This window comes from Penicillium subrubescens (assembly GCF_028828155.1).
Source record: "Penicillium subrubescens strain IBT 31985 chromosome Unknown utg000004l_segment0_segment0, whole genome shotgun sequence".
NCBI lineage: Eukaryota > Fungi > Ascomycota > Eurotiomycetes > Eurotiales > Aspergillaceae > Penicillium > Penicillium subrubescens.
This window is the reverse complement of record NW_026643154.1, coordinates 1,553,549-1,572,888: the sequence shown is the minus strand read 5'-3', so window position 1 is coordinate 1,572,888 and position 19,340 is coordinate 1,553,549. Positions and strand designations below refer to the sequence as shown.

Below are 19,340 nucleotides of genomic sequence, written 5' to 3'. Positions count from 1 at the left end.
TGTGCCTGGTGTTTCGGGTGTCAAGGCATCAAGGCACTCAGGCCACCAAAAGGTGACGGATGACTTGCATGCACGGGACCGCGACTGGACGAGAGAGAGACAGCTCCCAAGGTTTAGGCTCCCAGTGATTCGCTGACAACTCATTCTCTCTTTTCCTTTTCATCAGCATGAGCTCCGTGGCTCTGCGCCTTCGAGGAGCTCCCGTATACGCTGGTACTCGTGGCATTTCGCATTCATGGCGACCATTGCGATCGGCTAGCAGCTTCCCGTTATTGCTGGGGTCTCTGGACGCGTCGAGGCATTACACTCGGCCATTGAATGGGTCTTGTATAAACAGGTACGTCTACACTTACATCTCAATTCATAATCCATAATATGGAGTCAATTTCTAACATGTGCTCCTTAGATATAGCTCAATTTCCCCGGTGAGCTCAAGTAGGTACTCCCCCACGGCCATACCGGCCTTATCTGTCATTTATCTGTATCGCGCAGAAAAAAAAGACCAGGATGTCCCCGCATTCTTTTTGGACCTCCTTGTATCGCGCTTACTCATTGCAAACCCACGTATACTAAGACTCAAGCAGGGCCAATTTCCATGGGGAATCCAGTGCCTGTTTCTCACGGCTCTGAAAATGTCAGATCGAAGTGTATGACCCCGCTGCCACACTTTAAAGCGTTCGCGAGGAGATTTTCGAGCGGAACAGAGCCGCGCATGGACTCCAACATGCACTCGGTCCAGGGTGGATCTCAAGTTCACCGCGCCTTTATCGCGCTGGGGAGTAATGTGGGAGATCGGGTGGAAATGATTGAAAAGGCTTGTCTCGAGTTGGACAGGGCCAATATCAAAGTTAGGAGGACTAGCTCGCTTTTTGAGACGACTCCGATGTATGTGTTGGAACAGGATACATTTATCAATGGAGTCTGCGAGGTAAACAATCTATTTCTGTTTGAATTTGATAATAAGGACAAGTCACTCATTCTAAACAGGTTGAAACCACTCTCGGGCCGATGGAGCTTCTGGATACACTTCAATCTATCGAGAATGCGCTGGGCCGAAAGAAGTTGATCGACAAAGGCCCACGTTCAATTGATCTGGACATCCTACTATACGACCAAGAGATATTCTCACACGAACGCCTCGATGTCCCACACAAGCTCATGCTAGAGCGAGACTTTGTCCTCCGGCCACTCTGCCAGTACGTCCCAATTCCACCTTCCATCGGAAAAAGAAAAGCAATTCATCCTAACATACCCAGATTAATCCCTCACGAACGACCTCCTCAACCAGGCAAGAACACACAAACATACAGCGAATATCTCAAAGCACTCCCACCACCAGAGCCAACACCTCACTCAACAACACCAATCTCTTCAACCTTCCCATCCCTACACGCCACGGATCCCACCCGCAACACCCACGTCATGGCAATCCTCAACCTCACCCCAGACTCCTTCTCTGACGGAGGCACCCACTCCCCATCCGACTTCACCCAACTCACCGAAACAGTCCGCAAATTCATCGCCTCCGGCGCAACAATCATCGATATCGGCGGTGAAAGCACCCGACCCGGCTCAACCCCCGTCGGCGCAGATGAAGAAATAGCCCGCGTCGTGCCCGCAATCACCCACATCCGCACCTCCATCCCGGAAGCAGCCAACATCGCCATTAGCATTGACACCTACCGCGCCCGCGTTGTGGAAGCAGCCTGCGCCGCCGGCGCAGATATCATCAACGATATCTCCGCCGGCCTGCTAGACCCGGAAATGCTCCCCACCGCCGCGCGCATTGGCAAATCCATCATCCTGATGCACATGCGCGGTACACCGCAAACCATGACCAAATTAACCGAGTATCCCGGCGGAGTCATCCCCGAAGTAGCCACCGAGCTACGCGGACGCATCGCCGCCGCCGAAGAAGCAGGTATCCGGCGTTGGCGGATTATCCTCGACCCGGGATTGGGCTTTGCGAAGAACCAGCCGCATGATCTTGAGATATTACGGGATCTGGATCGATTGAGACAGGTTGAAGGGCTGGAGTGTTTCCCTTGGTTAATGGGACCGAGTCGAAAGAGGTTCGTTGGTCATATTACTGGTGTGAAGACGCCGAAGGAACGTGTTTGGGGCACGGCTGCGACTGTTTCCGCTAGTGTTGCCGGTGGAGCCGATATTGTGCGTGTGCATGATGTGCATGAGATGTGGCAGGTGACCAAGGTTGCTGATGCGATTTATCGTGTTTGAGTGGAGGTGGTGTGCATATAATTGTCACGGTTTGGTAGGCTACTGGACGGCCTAAGATTGGTGGTTTCTTTTTTCAACATTGCATTATTGGGCGAGGTGTTTTCTTCATTCATCATGGAGTTTTCAATGGCATTCGATTCGATGGGTGGATTTCCAAAATCGGGGGTGCTGGGATAGATGCGGAGTCGTGGCTGAGTGAGTACGAGATTATTATATCGAGAAAAGACGACCGAGGTATATTCTCGGTTAAGATGCTAGCCTATTAAACCCATATACAAGTTCGCCAAGTATTGGCATCGATCGGATATATTTGTCATGCACTTTTATCTATAGCCGTATAACATCACAAGGAAAGGGCTTCGAAAGAAAGAAAGAAAGAGCCATGTATTTTCTCAATTAACTCAAATCCTACCAGGACACGCACGAAACAAAGAAAACGTAGAGGGGGGTAGAAACGGGGAGAACATAAAAACGGAAACAAACAAAAAAAGTCTTGACTCATCCATGCGTTGCTGCGGAAATGCGCACAATAAGGTCGAAGCGGACACAACGAGAGCTATTGGTCAGGTCAATCATCAATCGCGCCAGGCCGTTCCAATTTGACCTAAGGATCTCTTGAGATAACGGGCAACAAGAAATAGATTGTGGGAAGTGATGGCGAGAACTGTAAAGAGACGAAGAGGTATACGTCACGCATCACAGAGAATAGAGGTTAGGGGGAGGGATTTAATGAGCTTGCTAAGTATTCGATGAGACAGAACGAAGGATAATCAGGAGAATGATTCCGCCTCGCGTTTAGCTGTTCAGGTAGTTGCGAATAGCACCTTGAAGCTTCGTGGCTCCCTCGCCGACAAGATGCGACAGGTTCTCGATGTCGTCACCGGCGGTGATGCCGAATCGTCGAACAAAGTCCTTGGCCGCGTTCTCCAGGTCTCCGTAACCGTCATCAATCGCAGGAAGGTCATCCTCGGGCCGGCCGAAGTAGGCATTGCTGGAGATCGAAGTGGCACCATCAAATTCAGTGAGTCTCTGCTTGGCTTCCGCTTGGGCGTTGGGGTCGAAGCGGTCACGGCCAAAGAACTCATCCGAAGAGATACCCTTCTGAGTACCGAAGCGAGTCTTCGCCTGGGCGAGTTCCTCCTCTATTTAATTGTTAGTATCATGACTCGGCACCAATTTGGTAATCGAAACATACCATCCGCCTTAGACTTGGCAGGGGCCACGGCTCCAAAGCCAAGCTTCTTGGGAGCCGCGGGCTTCGAGACCTGACCGAAGCCAAGCTTGCTCATTCCCATGCCCAACCGCTCGACATCGCTAGAGTTGCGCTCGTGAGTCTTGCCAGTAGCGCCAAATCCAGCTCGGCTGGGGCTGATCGGGGTGGGAGAGGTGATCGCCGGGGTTGAAGCGGCCTTGGCTTCGGCCTGCTCGGCTTCGGGGTCGTATCCCAACTTCTCAATGCGCTCGGCCTCCTCCTTGGCCTTCCGCTCCATCTCATCGAAATCGATATCACTGGCAACAACCTTCTTGGCTCCGAGCTTAGGCACCTTCTTGGCTCCAAGGATACTACCCTTCTTCGCAGCGCCGGTCGTGGTGGTCTTGCGGGCAGCGGTGTTTGCGCGGATAGCAGTCGGGGCGGGAGAAGAGACCTTCTCTTCGGTTGCAGACAGGGGAGATTTCGAGCGAGAGCCATTGGCGCCCGCGCCGGCGTTCAGGAAGGGCGAGCTGGTGCGGCTCACGACAGGTGGGGTTCCAGTGCGGGAAGGGGGGTTACTGGGACGCTTGATCGAGGGCTTGTCCCACGACGAGAAAAAGTCGTCATCCTGGTCACCGGCAGGAGTGCCGGAGCCGTCTGATGGAGTGCCTGCAGGAATATCCGTAATGACAACCTCGTGGGGGTACCTAAATGATGTACTGTCAACATCCCGCCAACCCATAACAAGTCGCCGAAATAGGGGTTGAGGGTACTGACTGTTGCGCATCCGCCGCAGCGCGTCGCTTCAATTCCTCCTTGTACTTGACAGCTGCAGTGGATGTGTACTTGGTCTTGGGGTCCTTGCTCGCCAACGCAGCGGATCCTCCGTGAGACTGGAAGTACTTGGTTGCCGACTCATTTCCACCAACTTTCATAACTCGCAGTTGTTCCCATTGCCACTCTACATATAAGCCATCAGCACATGTTCGCTTATCCGTATTGGCGAATAAAACCATATCGGCGGATGATACGTACGGTCGAGGTTTGTGGATCGAACAAAGGAGATGTGGACACCAAGATTACGGTGATGAGCCGAGCAATCGAGACAAAGGTAGATACCGAAGGGGACCGACGACCAGGTCGGGTTCTTGGAATTACAGTCAAAGCATATCTACTCGCGAGAAGAGTGTTAGTGGACAATGGCCAAATAAGCCGCAGGTTGGGCAGACTGAGGCGGGGTGTTGATGCGCACCTTGTTTGCGGGCTTGAGCTTCAACTTCTCAAAGATTTTTTGAGACTCCGCCTTTGAGGCACTCATAGTGGGCGAGTGAGTGAGACTCTAAGAGGGGAGGAAAGGGGGATAAGTCTTGAAGTGTAGCCACAAAGAAGCCGAGATGAATCGGGAACGGCGAACGTGGTCGAAGTCGAGACCCTTGTCCTTGGTAATTTGCACTTCTGCCGCCCCGAGTCGGCGGTGGATCGGCCACCAGTACACCGCCCCGACTGCAAATATACCGTACCGTAATTTTGCCTCTCGCACGTGATTGCGGATCGCCGCCACGATAGATTATTATTATTCCGACAACGTGACTGATAACTACATTGCTGGGATAGCAGATGATCTTTGATGAGAAGGTTGATCAATCGACGAAAGACATGAATATTGGCTGAAATGCCCCCATAGCTGGCTAAAATACCAAATCATCTGTGAAATCATCATCCCTGTCTAAACTCTTCAGCCGACTTAATTCCCCATTCCTTGCGAATCCGCTGCAGCCACTCATCAACCGGCAGGATCTCCTCACCAACCTTTACGTTGCCCGCGCCGATTCTCTGGCGCTCAACTGAATCATAGGCTGGAACGTGCAGCATCTCGTGATCCGGATTACAAATTTTAACCCCGAGGGTCCCATTCCGCATCTTGTCCAAGCACTGTTGGTCGAAATTGATGTATTCACAGTACTTGCAGACGTAAAAGTTGTCCGCGAACGTCCAGTAGGTGCCACAGCCACCGTCGCAGAGGTCTCTCAAGGGCCCCTCCAATTTCCCCTCGGTTGTGTCAGATGTAGCAGGATTTCCAGCGTTCCCCATGGCATCATTGGGAGTTATTAATGACCAAGCGGCGAGAGCATCAGCATCATGGCCTGCGAACATAAAATGCATCGCTAAACCGTTGTATCCTTGCCAGTCATTAAGTGGGTCATCATCTGAAAGAAGGTCAAGGTTCAGCTTGATGTGGCGACGTAGAACATTTTTGATCTTCTGTTCATCGCCTTGCAGGGCGTGATACCGAGCAAGAAGTCGCGCCGGATATGTATCATGAAGATCATACTCCCCCCTCTTGAGCGCTGCGACATTCTCTAGGTGCTCCAGGTAAATTGCAGCAGTGTCTGGGTACTGTAGAGCTTTCTCAAAACAGACGATAGCGAGCTGTGAACCGGCAAGCGTTTGTCTATCTGCAATAAACAAGTCATCGGTTCCATTCATATGCAGAATTTGTAGCCACTGATTGATAGCCAATTCCACCCGGTCGTGGTTTTCGGCGCTGTTGCTGCAGTACAGAAGTGCAATATAATGCATCAGATCAATCTGGCAGGTTAGTGCATACCACTCCTCTTTGGGCTTGCGGGCCTTTTTTTCCTCCGCAACTCGTGTTTTGGCAGCAGTAATGGCTGCCTCGTAGCCTTTGAGAACGATGTTAAACTCTCGGTCGCTGCGAACTGATGCGAAGAGAGCTTCATGGTAATCTCCCTGATAATGGTGCGTATGAAAGTTCTGGATCTGCCGATCGAAGCCACTGTCCTCGTCTGTAGAATCTGCCATTGACTGGAAAAGCTCAAACAAACGCTGGTAGTTTCCCTGCTTGTGCAACAGCGTCATGAGTGCAAGAGCTGTGTTATAGTCGTGAGGGGATTCTTGAAGTAGCTTCTCGTAAATAGCAAGAGTTATTTCACTTCGGCCAGCCTCCTTGTTCCATCCAGCTAGGTCTCGTTTCATCTCCGCTAGCTCATCTCTGAGCTCTTCAGCATTTCCTATCTCTCCATTCTCAATGCCTTTCTTTGTAGCCTCCAAAATCTCGATAGCGGTGGTAAACTCCTTCCGACCTGCATAACAGTCTGCTAGTCCCCACTGTGAGAGCCAATTATCGTGCGCGAGTGTCGATGCAAGTTTGAAATGTTCGATGGCCTCATCGTACTTGTCAAAGGCTCGCAGAGTACGTGCCAGATTACGGTTCTCCTCATAGCCTAGAGTATCGAGACCAATCTGCGCCTGAGCCCACGTTGCTGCATCTAATATTTGGGAGGCTTGAACTTGCTCAGCGTCCGAGTTGGTGATCAATCTTTCGATCTTAGGGTCTTTACGATTCTCGATCTGAAGAAGAGTCAGCTATTGATCGTTTCCAGGGAGGGTATGGGTATAAAATACCTTGGTGATGTACCCACGCACAGCATTGAGCATAATATAAAGGTTCCCTTGGCCGTCCTGGAGCCAATTGCGAGCAATGACTCTTGCAATATGCTCAAGGAGATCTGCATCAAGCTCAGATTTGGAACTCAGACTCCTGACCCACTTCCTCTCCTCCTCAGAGATATTTTTGGTGACGGCAGAGTCCTGCAGCCATTTCAACGTGACTTCCGCATATTTATCGTCATAGATCCATAGGTCCGGCAGCTGGTGGCTGCTCGCCGTCCACCATCGGTTGATGACCTCGTCATCTGCAAAAATCTTCACCAACTGCGGGCCCAGTGCCATCTTTTGATGCGGTTGTGTTAATGAAGGGTCCGCTTGCTTGAGATGCTCGCCCAAATTGTTTTCCGCATACCGAAGCAAAGCATTCACACTTGGCGATGTTTTCGAACAAATAACCTCCAGACACGCTGAAACGATCATCAGGTGTGCCGTCTCAATGTCCACCCCAATCCGAACAGTTTTCCCTTTCATTTTGCGCTTAAAAAATTCATCGAATCCGAATTTGTTGAACAGTTTCGGGTCGCAGACGGACTCAAGAAATCGTCGCACGATTCTAACTTCGGCCTCACTGACTTCGCCGATGGTATCCAAATTCTGATCGTCTCTAGTGCCTTCGGAATCGGGTTTTGTACGCAAGAAATCCTCGATCGAATCGGAGACAAGATAAACGTATGTACCTCTAATGCAAAGCAATGAAGAATACCGATCTCTTATATTCTCTGCGAGAGGTCGCAGAGAAGGCTCGCGAGATTTCAGGAAGAGCGCAGCTTCCAGCTCCTCGAGGGTGAGTGGCCACTCCGCAAACACGACCCATGTGAGCAGATGGTTGAGATCGGAGATATCCTCGTCGTTGAGCGTCTCGTTGAGCATTTCCATCTTTCTAGCAATCGTGTCAGATCGACTTTCTCCCGACCGGGTCAAAATGTCGCGAATCTCGCTGGGGCGTTTTTTGCCGCTGATCTCGTCTAAAAGGAGTCCGACGTTGACAAAATCGCCCTTGGTCTTATTCGTCAGGGTCTCCAAGATATCGCTGCGCAGGGCAACCACTGGGTCGGACGATCCACCGAGAATGTCCATCTTGTTCATCCGGTCGTTGATGAAGTTGATCATATCGTCACGATTCGCAGACGCCACATCGATGACTGGAATTTCGTCTCCAGTTTGAGCTTTGATTTTGTCCATCGTCTCCGTCCGTCCAATTAGGAGAACACGAAGAGTGAACTGATGCCATGTGGAAGCAGTACTCTGCCATTCCTCTAGGAGCTGCACAAACTCCTTCAAATGTTGCTTGTCCATCTGATCGACTCCATCCAACAAGAGGAAGAATGTTGAGTCGGTCTTATAGGATTTGCCAAAGAGCTGCTTGCAAAGACTCCCAATCTGGTTGATACCAGCTGTATTGACCGAGCCCAACTCTTTGCGATACACCATATCCGCTTTGGCAATTTGCCATGCAAGAACTTCGAGGGCCTTGATCAGAGATAGGTCCTTCATTTCTTGTTGATCGAACATATAGTAGGAAATGGAGGTGCATGTCATATCCTCTGTAGCCTCAGAGTACACTTCTTGCAGGTGCTTGACGATAGCCGCAAAGACGAATGACTTGCCATAGCCCTCATCTCCCGTGACCCCCAAAATGGAAAACCGCGACCGTCGGGCATCTGCCCACGCCGTGTACAAAGGGTCATGTTGAAGCCATTGTCCACTCCCTTGAACTTGATCATTCAAGCGACGTTTGTAAATCGCCTGGATGGTCTTGTACGTCTCGCTGGGTGTGCCTAGATTTGCATCAATGTTGCTTAGGAGCCGCTGCGCCATATTGTCTGCGTCTCTCTTTCTCTCGAAGGTGAGCAGCTTGTCAACTGAGGCAGTGACCTTCTTAGTTCCATCTCGGGTTTCGACGATCGCTCTTTCGCTAGTCTTCTGTGACTCGAATCCCAGAGTTGCTCGCATCTGAGATTCCCTTTCAACCAGCAAAGCCAGTCGGTCCAATTGGCCCCTGACACCTTCATCGCTATCGAAGGCAAACACCTTAAGGGCAGTGAGGATCTTGTTCCCCTTGAGCACCTTGATAGACAACGCACAAATGTCGACAAAACACATCAGCTCTTCGTTAATGATCTTGCGGAGGGAAATGTCAACAGCGTCTCCCGGCAATCGCATATAGATCTTGCAGCGCTCTAATACATCGGAGATCCGTCGAAAGAGCTCAGCTAGACTACTGAAAATGCGCTTGTATTTAGCTCCGGTATCAATGAGATACGAAATTGCATTGAAGCAAAGACTACTAGGCGCGAAGACCTGGAATGTGGTTTCAGTTGCAAGTAGTGACCTCTCTGCCCGTGAGTGTACTCACCATGCTAGCACCTTGGGCAGCTATACCCCCAAGCACCGTGATAAATTTCAGTGTTTTGCCTATTACATCCTTGGCAGCCTTGAACTTGTTGTTTTTCTCGTCGTCTGCATCTTGCTTAATCCGGATCTGGTCCAGGATCTCGTCGACGGTGAGTTTCGGAGACGTGGTGAGATCGACCTTTGTGATCTGGGCAAATGCCCCGCAGGCCTTATCCCATGCTTCTTGGATGTTATAATCGTCCTTGATTTCAACGGCAGACATGTGCACGATACAGAAAGCCACTTTTTGGAAATTCGATGAAACACAATGACGCTTTATCGTCCACTCTATGTAACAGCACTCGGTGTTCTGTTGGTTGGATTGCACTACAAAAGGAAAGTCATTTCCGCAGCGGATACTCTTAGTGTTTTATCGTTGGTGCCCAGCTGGAAACATTGTTGCCAGGTGACAAGCGGCTGGTGGATTTTGTCCGAGGTGAGGGGCATGGCGTCGTTTCGCCAATGGCGATAGGGCATGGTCTACCTAGAGTAAGCGCTAACATTTAGCTCAATATACAGTGGTGTTAAGAACAAGGATAAGGTCGGTAAAATTCGATAATATCAACTGGCCGCGAAAATTTAGTCTTGACTACAAAGAAACATAAAACAAATACAGTAATGTTTTGTGTCTCGAGTTAGATGGTTTGAACGATTCTGGTACTTCCTTGCCATCAGGAATTAAGTACAGTAACTCTGAGCATAATCAGAATCAATCCATAGTATACCATCTGTCTGTTTAATCAAGAATTACTGCGTCCTATAGTCTTCTGTAGTACTCCAGCGGCTCAGAGAAGAAGGAAAAAGTAGGCCGCCGTCATCTCCAGGCAGTAGTAGCTAAATCACGGATGCCAAGTAGGTAAATCTTAGCATCCCTTCAAACTTGTGGCAAGAGCGGATCCAAAATATTAGTTCATTCCAGCAGTTGACCTAAATTCCACCCTCTCTCAGTTCGTCAGTTTCGATTCTATTCTCTTAAATAGACTGCAAGGATAGTAACACATAATCGGTTATCTGTTAGAGCGGGTTCTCCCGACTCATCACATCATCAAGAGTACTAGATACTTTCTGAGTTTCTAGGAATCTAAATGAAGGTATCTCTTATACATTCAACATTATTGCACTCACTTCTCAGTGCTAGGAACTATGCACACCACACTGAACAAGTACGAGGATGTTGTTTTGACTTGGAAGAAGACGTACAAAACTCGAGACAAAGAATCACTGATTATTGATGCCGTATTAGGTCCTAGTGCGTAAGTATTTTCAAGCACTACCAAACAAATTCTCCCCAATATCCATGCCAACTCAAGCTAAGAAGCAGATCAATAGCAGAACAGATTATTAGCAACAAGCGCGTCTATCTCACGCTGATTCAAACCCCAGGCATCCAGACAATCACCCTATTCAAGTCGACGAATAACACTTGCAGGTACTCCACCCGCAACACACCCCGACTCAATATCTCTCGTAACTATAGCCCCAGCCGCAATCGTGGTCCCCTTCCCAATGCGTACACCAGGTAGAATCGTAGCTCTCGCACCTATCCAACAATCGGACTCGATTATGATCGGAAGTGCAAATGATGTACCCTCATTCTCCTGCCGTGACTTAGCATCGATTGCATGTGTGCCCGTGCAGATACAGACACCGGGTCCAATCAGGACGCGATCGCCTATTTGAACGAGGGAGTTGTCGTAGATTGATACACTGAGGATTTGATTGTGGTGAGTTAGGATAAGCACTAGTGATGGATTATCGATATCTGGTCCACTTACCTATCAGAAGGACTTCTCGTTAGTAAGTGTGCTATAGATCATGAGTATGAGAGATAGACTCACTCGCGGTTGATATAGACATCGTCGCCAATAAATGTATTACATCCCCATGTCACAAAAAATGCCTGTTCGATACTTGCATTCTTACCCAATCGGCCGAACATGCGCTTTGCTACTACCATGCGTCTATTTTTCAGTAAGGCGAGTGTGCTGTCGTCCGGTATAGATGTATCGTTGAATTCGTTTAGTTTGTGGAGTGTTGAGAGCTTATATTCCATGAGCTTTTCTGAATTTGACGTCGTGAAGCTGCAATCGATAGTCCCGGTCAGCATATCCAGGACTCAAGAATGAAGGACGTATATGATAGTTCGAGGATGTTCTGAATAAACGAACTTCTTGCCATTAATCATCTTTTCAAACTCTTTGCACCATGGAACCGGTACATCGCCCTTGGCTAGTGTATCTGCAATAGACCCTATGTTGCTTGACGCCATATTCTGTAGGTTTGAGCGAAATTAGAAAAGATAGTGATGCTTGTCAAGTCTGTGCAAAGGAATATTAACAGCTGCGCCAACCACGATCGATCAAAGAAATCCCCTACCAATAACAAGAAATGAGACGACAGATCTCAAAGAATAGAGTAGAAGTGGAGAACCAAGATCGCGGGGAAGATTCCAGGTTGTGTTATTGAATCTGACCGCAGATCGAGTGGCTGCGGCCCGCCCAATCTGAATGCCCAATTCACCATTGACTTTTGTACTTTTGTTTTTATCCAAGCGAGATTGGCGACTGATTGTGGGTTTCTCGGATACAGGGATGGGAGTATTACGGGTGATGGGTGCTTGAGTATGTATACGAGACAGCGCTCTTTATCAGTCAGATCTCAAGGTTTCCTATAGTGCCGTGCGATATTGAGGGTTATAAAGAGTACTGATCTTATTTTGGGACCGTACTCCCACTAACAAAGTTGGTCCGAAGTTAGAGGAGCCTTAGCTACGATATCAGGTAAGTCATAACCCGAGAGGAGGAAGGGACAATCAAAATGGCCAAGACTATGGCGAAAAAAACGTGAAATCAAGGTGGTAGTGAGAATACGAACAAAAAGACACCATGAATGGGTGTTTGTTTTATTGTGCCATAATTTTGGGCAGGGTACAACGACGTTGAGCCAGTTGTAGCGGTGTGATATGATACATGAAGCAGGTCAAACCTTGAGACTGAGTAGCTTCGTAAAAGTACAAAAACATGCTCGAGCTAAACCAAGCGAAATCAAACCATCAACAAGCGGTTCTCATGATTCCCTGATACTTCTTCCCAGGAGCTGACTGTCTGACGAGTCAAATTTCCTCGGCGCCTTGCAGCGCACAGCGAATAGGCAATATGCGAAGAAAATGTTGAGAGGTTGAACGAACATAGTTCAATGCAGCTCAGCGCCACTGGATACCGAAAAGCTTCAGCGAGCTGGCCACACTTGGTTTTTCAGAAGCCTTCTCTAAGATGATACGGGAGTGGCCCTTGACATCTACAGCAAGAAGCTGGTACTCCCACTCATTCTTATCCAAGGGCTTCATCATATGCACGTGAACGATGCCGGAGTTGAGTGGGCCCTCGACCTGAAGACAACAATTAGTCTAAATACTTGGTTTAATCCGGGTACAAACTTGAATGCCATACGTGGAAGTTCATCCGAAGATGCTCACGGCCTAGCCGGTCCTTTTCAATAGTAGATCTGCCCGCTCCACGTTAGCTTCCAATCTCGTTCTCTCAACTCGAAACTACTGCGCAGCACTCCCACTCTACTTACGCGATAGGCCGATTCCGTGCCCAGCGACTATTCGTCGTCTCCCCATGGGCCCTAATTTCCCTCCGATCACCCAAAAGCTTTATGCACCGCGCATCATCCTTCACCCGCTCAACGGCCTTCTCATACTGCCACGTCCGGCTATTCGGGGAAACAACATCTGTGTAAAATAGATAGGCGACACCGCCCTAATATTAACCACAACCAGTCAGCGCTTGCTCAAAATTTCTCCGAAGTCTTTGCTAACCCTCCAGAGCACGTGGTGAGGACAAGGCAGGGCCGGGTCATAGTTCATACCGTGAGGACAGCGCCGGCCAACACAACCACGAAATTGAATGATTGCTGTGTCGCCCGTGAAACCTTCTCCCGCCCACTTAGCTCACCCCAATCGTATCGCCCGTCGTCTGAGAGGACTGTGATATTTCTCCGTTTTGGCCGTGGGCCGGTCTGTGTAGCGTAGAGTCGAGTGAGCTCGGGGCGGGGTGGATGGCGCAGGGCGACTGATGCGCTGGAGGGCGCTCGTGGTAGAGCTCGTAGGCACTGGGGATTCATGGTGTGGTTGTTGGTTGAAGATGTTCTGGGCTTTCCTGGGAGGATATCGCAGGGTTGATAACGCTGATAGCAGCGGAGTGGAGAGCGCTCACGTGTTCTGGCCAATTGCCGATCCTTGGGGGAGGTGAAGCAGATGATTGGCTGAGAAGAACTGTATGACTGGACATGCTGTTGATTTTTTTTGTGAATCAGATGTAAGAAAAGAGAATCAGATTTTATAAAACAAAGCTATGGACATGAATACACATAATGACGTAATGCTCCTTAACCCTTTCTTTAAACAATGCGAGGACCCTCCAAGATAACCTTGGCCTCCTCCGACCGCCACCAACTCTTACCCTCCTCACCAGGGAACGAGAACTCATCCATGCTCTCAGCCTTCATCTCAACGCTATACCCAGGCTCCATGGGGGTAACATAGTATCCATCCTTAACGCTAGATGGGTGCACGAAGTGCTCGTGCAAGTGATCCACATACTCCAACACACTCTTCTTACCCGAGACAACGACGTAATCGATCGTGCTCAGGTGCTGTGTGTACTCGGGCAGACCGACACCACCGGAGTGGGGGACGATGGGGACGTTGAACTTGCGAGCCAACAGAAGGATAGCGAGGACCTCGTTCACACCACCGACACGGCAGGCGTCGGGCTGGAGGACAGTGAGGGCACCGGCTTGCAGGAGCTGCTTGAAGATAACGCGGTTCTGGCACATCTCGCCGGTGGCGACGCCGACGGTGCCGTGGGGGGTGTTGGCGAGGGCTTTGCGGATGGCGGCGTGGCCGAGGATGTCGTCGGGGGAGGTGGGTTCCTCGATGAACCAGGGCTTGAACTGGGCGAGTTCTTGCATCCAGGTGATGGCCTCTGGGACGGACCAGACCTAAGAAGAGGAGTTATATTAGTTTCAATCTTCTCACGGATTTGAACAGAGTCAATCCATACCTGGTTGGCATCCACCATCAAAATGTTACCCTTATCATACCCAATAGCGTCACGGGCAATCTTCAAGCGGCGCTTATCATCCTCAAGACTACCACCAACCTTCAACTTGAAGTGCTTATATCCCTGCTCAACACTCTCATCAAGCAGCTTCTTCAGCTTCTCCTCACTGTATCCCAACCAGCCAGCACTTGTAGTATACGCAGGCACAGCCTGGCTAGCCTCAGCCTCCTTAATACGGTCCTGCTTGCCACCCTCGATCTCCTTGAGCATGGCCAGCGCCTCCTCGGGGGTAATAGCGTCGGTGATGTAGCGGAAGTCAATGCAGGACACGAACTCCTCGGGGGTCATGTCCGCAACGACGCGCCAGACAGGCTTGCCCAGTGTCTTGGCCCATAGATCCCAGAGGCCGTTGACGACGGCACCCAGAGCCAGATGGATGACACCCTTCTCGGGGCCAATCCAGCGCAGCTGGCTGTCGGAGACCAGGTAGCGCCAGGTCTTGCCCCAGTCAGCGGTGAGCTCGTCCAGGTCCTTGCCAACGACGAGCGGGGCAAGAAGGGAGATGGCAGCGCAGACAATCTCATTGCCGCGACCGATAGTGAAGGTCTAGATGTTTGAATTGCGTTAGATGTTTTCGCCAATCTATGAGTCTATGAGATGGGAGAATGACGCATTCGCGACGTACCATGCCGTGACCCTCGTAGTCCGAGTCTGTGTAGATGATGCAGTAGGCGGCGGAGTAGTCACCAGCGGCATTCATGGCATCAGATCCAGTCTTGTCGAGCGAGGTCTAGTATAAGGGGTTAGCAACAGTCCATTGGCAATAGCAAGCTCAGATCCCGGGGTAGCAAACACTTACGGGAAACCGCACATCCCGCGTGGTGAAGCCAGTAATCTTAACCATGGTGAAGGATAATTTAAGACGACAATAATCAAGGTGTTTTTGAATCAATTGCAGACTGTCTCCCGTATTCTAGCAGGGTCAATGGCAGGAAACACGGTGTTCAATGTCGAAATTGCGGGGTGTACTTCGGGACAGATCTATGCACGAAGAAGGACTTGCACTTGAGACAATGACGGGACTGAGGGGTATATAGGAGAAGGGGGAAAAAATGCAACGAGAGAATTACAACGGAAGAACAGGAAAAACTGCGACATTGGGCCCGTATATAGACACCCATTGAGAGCCTGTGACCCCCCGCGCCGCCCGCAGTTTTCCCCTCGCCCCTCCTCCTCTTGAGGCGTTATGCAGTCTGATTGGTGGGTGTTTACCGGAAACGGGGAAATCGGAATTTCCACCAATAGCAGGTCGATCCCATAAATCGGAGTAGCTCCGCGTTTCTGGGGATGAGGACGCGTGACTTTATCCGCGACTGTCAACGTTGACTGGGATAGTAAGTATTGGCGGGATACACGTTGCCCTTGAGAAGAATACCTATACAATTCATTTCTCGGGAGATAGTTCGGAAAATAAGAGGATAAAGTCCATTGTATAGTACTAATATGTATGCGATATTCGCCCGTGGAAATTATCCGCTGCGGCTCTTTTTCCGAGCCGATGTAAAAGTAGATTATCCGATCCCTGATTGGCAGCCTGTAGCATCGAGTTCTTATGCCGACAGGCCACGCTTCTCGCTCTCCGAGAAGAAGATGAGCATACGCCAGAGCTTGCGAACCAGCACTTCGGCTTCCTCGTCCAATGCCTGTAGAAACACACGTTAGCGATGTCAAATAAACACAACAGACCAGAATGATATCACTTACCATCTCCAGTTGCTCCACCAGCTCTTGAGGAGAGCCATGCTTTCGCACATGCTCCTCCACAACATCCACCAGCATCTGCTCCTGTACACCAAGGTACTCGACGATCTTCTTCTCCACGAAAGGCTTGATCTGGTCGCTGATAACGGCCTCGTCCACAAACTCCCACTTGATATCCCACTTCCACAGTCCATCCTTGTCGGTCGGGATCTCGGCTGCCAATTGGCGCGCGGCCTGAGCACGCTCCTCGTCCGAGAGTCCCGCGGCTTCGGCAGCGGAGTCGAACTTGATCGGGATAAGCTGGCGGCGGGTCGTACCGGCGGGCTCCTCCTCGTCCTCCAGCAGGCCTTCGACTTCGGCAACGGTGCGGCGGCCGGTGGCGGCCTGGGCCTTCTGTGCTGCAGCGCCAAGAGACAGTTTGAAACGTTGCGGCTCTTCCTCTTGAGGGGCCGGCGCCTGGGCACGAGCCTCCAGTTCCTGCGCTTGACGGGCCAGGAAATCGTCGGCCATGCCGCGTGCCTGCTCTTGCTGCTTGGCAGACTGGGCTAGCTCGCGCTCCTCGGCAGCCCGATCAGCATCGTCCATGCTGATCTCGCGAGAGCGGAACACAGCGCGGCTGCGGAGCCAAGCGCCACGATCGGCATAGTATTCGTTGGCCTTGCGGCTGGCCTCCACATTATCATCCCAGTCCATGAGGCGCTTCTCCATTTCGTCATGAGCGGCCTGTAATTTTCCATCTTCCTCCTTGTCGCGCTTCTTTTCACGTTCCAGGGCGGCCGTTCGGCTTCGCTCGCGGTTGAGCCAGCGGCGCTCCTGGTCGAGGAATTGCTTTTCTTGCTCGGCATCACGCTTGGCCTGGCGGCGCCGCTCGAGCTCTTCGTCGCTTGCGTCGCTGTCTTCGTCCTCGCGGTCAATGTAGACTTGAGATCCATTGATGGCCCCGCCATTTACAAATGACACACCCCTTTGGTAATCCTTGGGGATTTGTACACCAAATCCTTTGGGTCCAGACGGGGCATTAGGCACGTTACGGTCGCCACGGGGGCCAAGCGGGATGCCATTGGCACCGCCCGCAGGGCCACTGGGAGCTGAGGCTGGGGGGGAACCAAGACGGCTGATGCGAGAGCCAGAGTTTCGAGCACGCTCCATAGACTCGATCTCCTCTTCGCGTCTCAGCCGCTCAATATCGCGGCGGTTACTACGATCACGGAACGCCGCAATCTCCTTGGCAACATTCTCGCGCATCTCTGGAGGGATGTCGGCCAGTTCATCTTCGACAGTGATGGGGATCGTAACCACTTCTCCGTCCTTCGCGGTCTCTCCATCCTTCATCTCGGTATCGCCTTCCCGGTCGAGTCCGGAAATTTCTTCCTTTTGGGTCGGGCTGGCAGGGTGGAAGAGCTCTGATAGGACCCTCTTCAGACTGTCGCGAGCGGCATCGAAGCGCGCTTGGAGCTCCTTGGGATCCCTTTCGCCACGAGTGGCTTCAAACTGCTCCAGATAGGTCATAGTGCTCTCGTCCACAACAACCTAGTAGCATAGTTAGTAAGCGGCGTCTCAACGCCAGACGGCGAAGAAATGAAAACGTACCAGAAGAGTGCTCTTTTCCACTTCCTGCTCTTCCTCACCCTCTGCACGAGGTGTCTGGCGCTTCACGGGAACTTCGACCTCCTTCAGGACTTCCACAGCCACCTCAAGGCTCTCTGGATCTTCAAACTCCGCAAAGCCGAACCGGCAGGGCTTCTCGTCGGCATCGGTCGCCCGGATCCAACGTCGCAGATTACCCGCAGACCGCAAAATCCGCTCAATGCCATCATCACCACCCGCACCCTCAGTAATACCTCCAACAAACAGTGTGCGCACGATTTCATCCCGTGTCGGCGGCTGCAGCTGCATCATCGCGTCGCGGCCATGGTAGCGTCGGTCGTCCACACCAGATGATCCCAACCCGGGACGACGTCCCGGGCCATCTGATCCTCGCTCACGGCCCATATCGGGGGCAGCAGGCTTCGCAGGGCCGGAAGTACCCAGGCGAATAACGGGTGCGGAGAAGTTGATGTTGGGCATGTTCGGGGGCGGTTGGAAATTGGCCGGGAAGCCGCCGGGGCGACCAGGCTGTTGGTTGTTATTCTGCTGCATGCCTGGGAGTACAGCGGTGCCGGGCGCGGCCATCCCTGGAGGAGGCGCTGAAGCTGGTCAGTTCATGATGCTCAGTGTGCTGGGTACCTTCACTTTCAACTTACCCATGCCCGGGGGTGCACCGGGGTAGGCTCCATAGTCAGGAGCTCGTCCATACATGCCCGGAGCTAGAGGATTAAGTTAGTATTTTGTTCAACTTGCGAGGTCGATCAAGCAGAATCGCAAGTGACAGATCTGAAGGCGCAAACTCACGTTGTTGGTAAGGATTGTACATGGCGGAGGCGCTCTGGACCGCGCAGGTCGGGTAATACTATGTGATTGAAATAAGTAGTCTGCAGAGGCTGTATTTAGGCACACGTTGAACTTGGAGAGGTTAGGTTTCGGGTCGAGATGATTGAGCTGGTCCAGAATTCCAGATGCGCGCGTGTGGAGGAAAGAAAGTTGTCAGTTGCGGATTTGATGTTCGGGTCCGTGCGTCGATCTTGGCGATTGGCAGTAGAGTTGATGGCCACCATGGCCAGTCGGGAGCTCCCAGATCTGATCAATGGATCTTATTGTACATTGTTTTAAGATTCGACAGGATATATATTGCCTGTCATATATTTCATACGCAAGAAACTTCGATTATAGCTAAGTATCTAATAATTGCAACGAAAGGCTCAGATGTAAGAACATGAATATAGTTAGAGAAATATACTCTGGCAGGCACAGTGATTTGAACATTGACATGATCAGATAAATTTATCTAACGACTGAAGCCATATGTATTTAACTCATCAAATTAAAATTCTAGATCTTTTGAACTCTCAAGTGATTGGAAATCAACTAATCCTTGGCAGGAACCTACCTAGAAGAATTATATTTCTTTCTTCGTGATGGCATCCGCATCGGTTGTTATCGGAAGACTAGAGATTGTAAGGTTAGGTAGGATTACTCCAAGCTTAACACACTAAATAATAAGCAAAGCATAATCGGATTCATTAACTATTAGGTCACCTGGACTGCCCCTGGAAAAATAGGACCTCGGGCTTTTTGCAGGTCATCCGACAACTCCTCGGAGTAGCACCGTCCGGAGT

The 19,340-nt window shown here is 50.8% G+C and overlaps 7 protein-coding genes across 7 annotated transcripts; 1 reads left to right on the top strand and 6 right to left on the bottom strand.

Moving 5' to 3' along the window:
* Positions 1-167: 167 nt before the first annotated feature.
* N7473_005670 (folic acid synthesis protein) lies at positions 168-2,238 on the top strand (the record flags this gene model as incomplete). The annotated part of the gene is made up of 5 exons (XM_057151610.1): positions 168-337; positions 407-435; positions 585-928; positions 988-1,196; positions 1,257-2,238. 5 exons carry the CDS (start codon positions 168-170, stop codon positions 2,236-2,238), a joined length of 1,734 nt encoding a protein of 577 aa, XP_057009415.1.
* Positions 2,239-3,033: 795 nt separating this feature from the next.
* N7473_005669 (ADP-ribosylation factor GTPase-activating protein) lies at positions 3,034-4,748 on the bottom strand (the record flags this gene model as incomplete). Its single annotated transcript, XM_057151609.1, has 5 exons — positions 3,034-3,380; positions 3,434-4,137; positions 4,208-4,391; positions 4,466-4,601; positions 4,683-4,748. The coding sequence occupies 5 exons, from the start codon at positions 4,746-4,748 to the stop codon at positions 3,034-3,036; spliced, it is 1,437 nt and encodes a 478-aa protein (XP_057009414.1).
* A 398-nt stretch (positions 4,749-5,146) lies between these two features.
* On the bottom strand, positions 5,147-9,614 carry N7473_005668 (NACHT and TPR domain protein; the record flags this gene model as incomplete). The annotated part of the gene is made up of 3 exons (XM_057151608.1): positions 9,258-9,614; positions 6,857-9,202; positions 5,147-6,802 (listed from the first exon to the last, which is right to left on the bottom strand). Exons 1-3 carry the CDS (start codon positions 9,516-9,518, stop codon positions 5,147-5,149), a joined length of 4,263 nt encoding a protein of 1,420 aa, XP_057009413.1. The 5' UTR covers positions 9,519-9,614.
* Positions 9,615-10,695: 1,081 nt separating this feature from the next.
* Positions 10,696-11,152, bottom strand: N7473_005667 (uncharacterized protein; the record flags this gene model as incomplete). The annotated part of the gene is made up of 2 exons (XM_057151607.1): positions 10,696-11,036; positions 11,134-11,152. 2 exons carry the CDS (start codon positions 11,150-11,152, stop codon positions 10,696-10,698), a joined length of 360 nt encoding a protein of 119 aa, XP_057009412.1.
* Positions 11,153-12,497: 1,345 nt separating this feature from the next.
* On the bottom strand, positions 12,498-13,423 carry tim21 (the record flags this gene model as incomplete). The annotated part of the gene is made up of 4 exons (XM_057151606.1): positions 12,498-12,683; positions 12,745-12,799; positions 12,875-13,059; positions 13,169-13,423. 4 exons carry the CDS (start codon positions 13,421-13,423, stop codon positions 12,498-12,500), a joined length of 681 nt encoding a protein of 226 aa, XP_057009411.1.
* Positions 13,424-13,699: 276 nt separating this feature from the next.
* Positions 13,700-15,268, bottom strand: N7473_005665 (L-fuconate dehydratase; the record flags this gene model as incomplete). The annotated part of the gene is made up of 4 exons (XM_057151605.1): positions 13,700-14,302; positions 14,365-14,970; positions 15,050-15,154; positions 15,224-15,268. 4 exons carry the CDS (start codon positions 15,266-15,268, stop codon positions 13,700-13,702), a joined length of 1,359 nt encoding a protein of 452 aa, XP_057009410.1.
* A 532-nt stretch (positions 15,269-15,800) lies between these two features.
* N7473_005664 (uncharacterized protein) lies at positions 15,801-18,980 on the bottom strand. The gene is made up of 5 exons (XM_057151604.1): positions 18,517-18,980; positions 18,369-18,431; positions 17,716-18,311; positions 16,129-17,655; positions 15,801-16,067 (listed from the first exon to the last, which is right to left on the bottom strand). The coding sequence occupies exons 1-5, from the start codon at positions 18,536-18,538 to the stop codon at positions 15,975-15,977; spliced, it is 2,301 nt and encodes a 766-aa protein (XP_057009409.1). The 5' UTR covers positions 18,539-18,980; the 3' UTR covers positions 15,801-15,974.
* Positions 18,981-19,340: the final 360 nt, after the last annotated feature.